Raw genomic sequence first — 7,180 nt, forward strand, 5'->3', positions numbered from 1 at the left:
TCATGTATCAAACTTTTGGAAAAGTATTTTAACCCAACTTCTTAATTTTCACCTAAACAAAGATTTAATAAACATTGATTCATTCCGACTCAGTCCTATCTATTGCTCTTTTTGTTAGTCCAAAGCTAATATAGGGCCCTCCTCGTTTTCTACATGTGTTCTCATGCAATAACCTTTTTAAATCTTAAAGTTTGTTTTTATTACAATGACCACAATTTAATTTTGAATTGACATGATAGCTTATTAAATATTCACACTTGTACAGGTTCATATGAATATTATATAAAACACAAACATTATTTTATAATAGAATAAAGATATACACACATAAGTGCGAAAAGGTCCAATAAACCTTAAAATCAATATTTCGCTTTTAATCCTGCTGCTCCTTCTTCTCTTACTCCTTTTTTGTTTTTAGAAATTTAAACCTTCCGGTTTATCGTTTTTCCCCTTGTGAACACTTGCAGAATTTGTTGGCAATCTTTGTGAGTAAGTAGACTGAGAAGTGGAAGGTGATGAAGTAATGAATTCCTTTAACTTGTCTAATTGACTAAATAAATCAAGCATTTCGTTGTTTTCAGCTGAATACATAGTAATCTCATTGTTGTCTGATTTTGGACGTTGATCATTGGTTGTTTGTGATCTGAATAAGAAAATGTTAATTATTAGTTTCTCAAACAAAGTTATTGTGAAACTGCCTAATCTAGAGGTGGCGTGAATCAGATGTTGATACTAAAAAAATCGAAAAATCTTTACATATAATCTAAGACTATTTCATCTTGCAATAGTTTTAAAACATTTGACTTTTCTACATTTTACACAAGTATTCCCCATTCCAAATTAAAAGAGAAACTGAAAGAGTTGGTATTGCTTTGTTTCATAAAAGAGAATGGCCAACGTAGATACAAGTATCTTGTCCTAGGGAGGGATAAATCCTACGTTGTAAAATATTACTCTTATTCAAACAAAAAATTCTCTGAATTGAAATTATCAAGATGCTTGATTTCTTGATTGACAACATATTTGTTACTTTTTTGAGGACGTGTTTTCAACAAACAATCATGAGAACCAACTGTGTCCCTCTTCTTGCAGATTTGTTCCTTAACTTATGAGGCTGACTTCATACAAAAACTTCTTGGTCGGTTGAAAACAAAACTTTACGACAAAAGAGTTGATTTCAGCTTCCCAATTGTGAACTTTCCATTTCTATGTAGCAACATTCCAACAGTGCCTGCATACGATATTCCGGGGCTTGTATTTCCTATTATGATTTCCTTGATAGAGGGTTGCTGCTCACAAGGAAGCTATTAAACCAAGAGTTCCAAATGGTGAAGTTGAATCGTAAATTTTACGGACGCCATCACGAGTTGGTTGACCGTTACGGAATATCCGTTTCACAGATGATATCGGATATGTTCCTTATGTCGTAACTACAATACCGTGTTCTTTCAATGAATGTGACCTACTGAATTAGACTATCTACCGGGTTTGTTATAACATGAGCAACATGACGGGTGCCATATGTGGAGCAGGATCTGCTTACCCTTCCGGAGCACCCGAGATCACCCCCATATTTTGTAGGGGTTCGTGTTGCTTAGTCTTTAGTTTTCTATGTTGTGTCTTGTGTACTTTTGTGTGTCTGTCTTTTTATTTTTTAGCCATGGCGTTGTCAGTTTATTTTCGATCTATGAGTTTGAATGTCCCTCTGGTATCTTTCGCCCCTCTTTTACGATTACTTGACTGTTACTCGTAAAGTTTATAAAATATGTTTTCAATGTAGACCTGAAAATCAATGAAATTAGCGTTTTATAAATTTAATAAACCTGGAGATACCTCCATTAGGACAGCGAAAACCCCAAGCGTCAAAAGTTTGACCGATCATTAGCTGTATGCAGTTCTAACGCACATACTTTAATAAATAACTTCAATTTACGTAGTTTAGTTTACAGAAAACTGAACAGAAAAACAAGTTATTTCTGTATTTCAATATAAAAATAATAAATTGATGTTTGCAGATTTTAGTAGGATTTAATTTAAAGGCTTAATTATCTTAAAGAAATAAATATGTCATTATTGCAAATTTAAATATCAAACAATATCCATATTTAAATACCTAAACTGAAACGGTGTCTGTCTTATTTTCCTAGAATGAATCGGGACATGGTTATCCGCAAACCCTTCTGAGCTGGTAGTCACATCTAAAAGAGAACTTAGTCAAAACATCCACATACTATAAAATGCTTCATGAAAGTAAATAATATAAAATGATTCATGGAAGTAAATTATATATCAATGATGCATCACAAATATTAAAAATTAAATGAAACCAAAACATACAATACCAAAGTTCTTTTGGTATTATTAGCATGATTAGGGACACTTTCCTCTTCTATCATTAGAAACATATTAAATTAATAATTTGAACAGTTGAAGCTGTTTCTATGGAACGCTACAGCTGTCTTGTATGGTACTCTGACATTAAAATTGAGGGGCGAAAGATAAACAAATTAAGCTATGTGGTTTTATTACTACTTGATGATATTTTGTCTTCACATTATATGGTTTCGACATTACATAATGATGTTTTGATGTGATATGATATGGTTTCGTATTGACTTGATATAGTTTTGTTGTTACTTAATATTGTTTTGCCATAAATCGGTATTTATTGTGAATGTGTCATCAGGCAATGTAGTTTTAACATTACTTGATGTGTATGTGGAGTAACGTGATGTAGTTGTTTCATTGTATGATGTGGTTTAGTTATTTCGTAATGATAATTTACCAATTCTTTATTAAGATATAACAATACTCAATTATGGTTTAAAGATTGACACAGTATATAATGTGTTCGTTTCAGTAATGAGTGTAGTTTTGTCATTCTTTGATATGGTAAATCTATTAATTGATAAGGTTAAACAACGTGCCCATTTCAGAAAAAAAAACTAGTTCTATTTTTTTTAAACCGATTTCAATATCGTTTGCTTTATGTGCCACGGATGAGTATGTGGACATCAATCGAGTTAAAGTCTTAATTAAAGTTCGAATTACTACTCGAGTTACTCAAAATATAAATAAAGTCTGGAGATGTGTTTTGAAAGCCTATGAGACAAATATCCACCATAGTTTACATGTAGTGGATGTAAGCAATCATAGGCAACCGTACGTTCTTTTATAGGTGTCTTTGGCACATAAAGAATATGTCAGAGTTTAACACGTATGTGATCCTCAACCAGAACCATAACCTTGGACAGTAATAAATAAAAGCAACAGTAGTATACCGGTGTTCAAAAGTCATAAATCGATTGAGAGAACCGAGGTAACACATCAACTGAAAAACTGTAAAACATAAACAATCAGTTTCAATTGGTTTCACTGAATAGGTCAGAATGAATGGGCAATACGGAAGGGTAGGCAAATCCAGTTCAACGTGTGGCACCCGTCATATGATTCTTGTAAGTACATATTCCGTGATATGGTCTAATTCGGTGAGTCACATCCGAGCAAAAGAGAACGGGCTTATGGTTACGACAATTGAAACATATCTGTCATCACCTTAGAAACAGATATTTCAAAATTATTTTGTTTGAATTAAGTCTTATGTATATCAGAAAAAGCAAATAAAAGAAATAAAAGATTGATATTTGTATATGTTCAAATGATCATACACGGTAAAACAAAATCGGAGATTCCTTTTTTTTTATAAAGAATTGATGCTTTGTCGCTTAATCCGATCCCCTCGTTTCCCTGTAACCTTAGTGAGGATTGATTAAAAGTGTCTCATTTGTTAACAATAAAGTACAGGTCATTGATTTATGTAGAATCTGCAACCTTAATGTGGCGCAAATGAGAGACATCAAACATATATTCCGTCGTCGCTAGTGGCGTCAGCGTCTTCATCATTTAGATAGTTAAGTTTCTCGTTTGAATTGTTTTACAATTGTTATCTCCCCTCTTTTATCTCGGAACTTTGTATAGCTTACACTTTGCGGTATGGTTTGCTCACTGTTGAAGACCATTCAGTGAAGTTGTTAACTTCTACGAAATTTGGTATGTGGTGAAGAGTTGTCCTGTTGGCAATCATACCATATCTCCTTATTTGTATGTACTAGTATTTCTTTTTCTGTAGATATTACCAAATGATACTGTTGTGTCATTAAACATTTGAAAACCGTCATAGTTTGTCATGAAACTTAAGATCAAGATAAAGCATCTACAGTAAAGCAAATTCTTTTTTTTACCGATAAATACACTTTTACACTGACAATAGCAATGTCAAACGATAAACAGGGTTTCGTGGAATCCTTCACGACTTTATCATAATACTGTGTCCATTTGAGAGCTATGGAAAAAAAAAAATGGCCGAGACACATGGTTAGGAAATATCCCACTTGTGTCCGAAATATTGTTATTTGTTTAGTATTTTTGTCTTATTGTTGTCTAAACAACAACTTAAACTTAAATTTGAACTATAACTCAATGGATCGCTAAACTAATTCGAGGCACATTAGAAAAATAACATTTGAAAATCGGTTGAAAAATAGAACTTTTGTTTTCGAAAATGGTCACGTGGTGTTACTTCATCAAGTTATGTGCTAACCACATCAAAGAATTCCAGGAGGAGCACACCAAATACTGGAACGAACACATCATGTAGAGTTAAATTTTGAAACATCGTTATTAAACATGTTAAATGTTAAATTTTAAAAAGAATCAACCAATCTCATTATTAATAAAAAAATTATAAGATAGCAAAACCATACCATTTAAACAACTGCATTAGTTGAACCCACTTACACATCAATTGTTTACACATTGAATGATGGTGAAACTACATTGAATAATAGTGGAACCAAATCAAGTAGTGACAAAACCATTTTTAGTGATGCAAATTTTATATTAAGTAATTACAAAACATCGTTAAGTACATGTAATGTCAAAACCATATCATAATAAGGACAAAATATCATCTAGTAATAATCAAATTACATAAAGAAATATCAGATCCCACTTAAGACATCTGTGGCGTTCAATATGATTCGCTTATCTAAGTCTTCGAATATCTGCATCAATGGACACTCATGAGATTCACTGGTGTTAAACTGATAATCGTAACTGGAATTACGACGATCCCAGTATGGCGACGGCAAAAATAGGTAAAATCTTTTCAGTCATTTTTCTCAAATGTAGCTTGTTGTTGTCAAGAGTTACTCAGCTGCAAGGGTGTTCTATACCATTACCGTCATATTTGAATCGTAACGGTGCACTGTAATTGTCTAAGCGCTTAGAAAATTGCCGTCGAAAAATTCGGGATGATAATCGTAATTCGAAAAAAGGATAGTAATTCCGGTAGTAAAAAATGAGAAGATAATCGTAACTGGATAGTGTTTGATTGATATTGACACGACTACCTGAAAGCATATGATGAAAATATGGTGATGAATTAATCACGAAAAAAATTCCAACATCTTATGACATTTCTTTTTGTGCATATATGATTAATAGTTCTAATGTAAATAGCTACATACTACTAGTATATCATAAAATTGGAAGGGGGAACAAGCTTCAGGAAATTTGGAAATGGAGAAACACGAACTATTTTAAAATAAAGCAAACTCCAGGAACTAGGAATGTCCAAAAATATAGGAATGAGAGAAGAGGCTACTTTAAAGGGGGTTATGAGATATGGCAATAATTGTCGGGCGAAACGCGCGTGTCAGAGGAGTGATTAATTATAAAAAAAGATGTGGTTTGATTACCAATGAGACAACTCTCAAGAAGAGACCAAATGACCAACTATAGGTCACCGTACGGCCTTCAAGAATGAGCAAAGCCCATATCACATATTCAGCTATAAAAGGCTCCGAAATGACACATGTAAAACAATTTCAAGACTGTTGAAATGGAAACTTTTGTTCATTTCGCGCAGATTTTAGTATAAACGTTCAGTTAATAGCCCCCCCCCCCCCCCATTTCTTTTGTTCAAAATTTCTGGACCCATCCCTGAATAGAAAGGGGACTCAAAACTGGCAGCGATCTTATAATAAATTAGGCCTGTTTAAGGCACGGGAGGAGGGGGGGGGGGTCACTTCTGGCGTGCTGCAGGAATTTAAAAAAACATCCCTATTCATATATCTATGAATGCTTGAAATTGCACAATTTAACAAATAAAGTAATATGGCTATAAACTAGTGGTTGTAATCCTTTTGTTTTAATATAACTTATATCAGGTCTTTACTGCTTACCGTCTTTCTTCACTTGATCATTTGAAGATAAAGATGGGTTGTTTTTAAATTCATTTCTAGCATTTACCATTGCACCCGCAAAACCTCCTAAGCAGTTAATAGCAACATGCTCTAAAAAGGAAGTTAGTTAAAACATCCACATAATATAAATTGATTCAAAAAAGTAAATTTTATAAAATGATTAATGAAAGTGAATTATATTAAATGATTCAAATAATTAACTTTCAATGAAAGCAAAACAAACAATACCAAAGTTCTATTGTTATTATCGGGAAAATTCCTCTTTTATCATTAGATTGAAACAGATTAAATATTTAATTGGAACAGTAGTAGGCGTTTCTATAGAACACCACAGCTGTCTAATGTTGTACTCTGACATTATTCTATGTGGTTTATTACTACTTTCCATAATATGGTTTTAACATAACGTAATGATGCATTGATATTACATGATATGGTTTAGTATTGACTTGATATAGTTTTGTTATTGCTTAATACGGTTTTGTCATAACTCGGTGTTGTTGCACCATTATTGGTTGTGAATGTATCATCAGGCAATGTAGTTTTAACATTACTTGATGTGTATGTGGGGTAACGTGATGTGGTTGTGTCATTGCATCATGTGGTTTTGTTATTTCGTAATGATAATTTGCCAATTCTTTATTAAGATTGAACAATACCCAATGATGTTTCAAAGTTTGACGATTGTACTGTACATAATGTGTTTGCCCCAGTAATTGATGTGGTCCTGTCATTCTTTGATATAGTTAATGTATTAATTGATAAAGTAAAACCACGTGCCCATTTCAGAAAAGCTAATTCTATTTTTTAAAACCGATTTCCATATCGTTTGCTTTATGTGCCACGGATGATTGTATGGTCATCTATTGAGTTAAAGTCTAAACTAAAGTTCGGGTTACTATTCGAGTTAAATT

At 32.8% G+C, this 7,180-nt stretch overlaps 1 protein-coding gene across 1 annotated transcript; it reads right to left on the reverse strand.

Annotated features, from left to right (window-relative positions):
• Window positions 1-348: 348 nt before the first annotated feature.
• LOC127712774 (uncharacterized) lies at window positions 349-6,352 on the reverse strand. The gene is made up of 3 exons (XM_052219397.1): window positions 6,246-6,352; window positions 2,114-2,198; window positions 349-643 (listed from the first exon to the last, which is right to left on the reverse strand). The coding sequence occupies exons 1-3, from the start codon at window positions 6,313-6,315 to the stop codon at window positions 415-417; spliced, it is 384 nt and encodes a 127-aa protein (XP_052075357.1). The 5' UTR covers window positions 6,316-6,352; the 3' UTR covers window positions 349-414.
• Window positions 6,353-7,180: the final 828 nt, after the last annotated feature.

Source organism: Mytilus californianus, unplaced genomic scaffold, assembly GCF_021869535.1.
Source record: "Mytilus californianus isolate M0D057914Y unplaced genomic scaffold, xbMytCali1.0.p SCAF_8, whole genome shotgun sequence".
Taxonomy (NCBI): domain Eukaryota; kingdom Metazoa; phylum Mollusca; class Bivalvia; order Mytilida; family Mytilidae; genus Mytilus; species Mytilus californianus.

Bases quoted from the DNA above. Each gene is read 5' to 3' on its own strand.
- LOC127712774 (XM_052219397.1), bottom strand. From the start codon at position 6,315: ATGGTAAATGCTAGAAATGAATTTAAAAACAACCCATCTTTATCTTCA. The intron at 2,199-6,245 runs GTAAGCAGTAAA...GTTCTCTTTTAG, and splicing joins TGATCAAGTGAAGAAAGACG to ATGTGACTACCAGCTCAGAA. The intron at 644-2,113 runs GTATTTAAATAT...TTTCTTATTCAG, and splicing joins CAGACACCGTTTCAGTTTAG to ATCACAAACAACCAATGATC.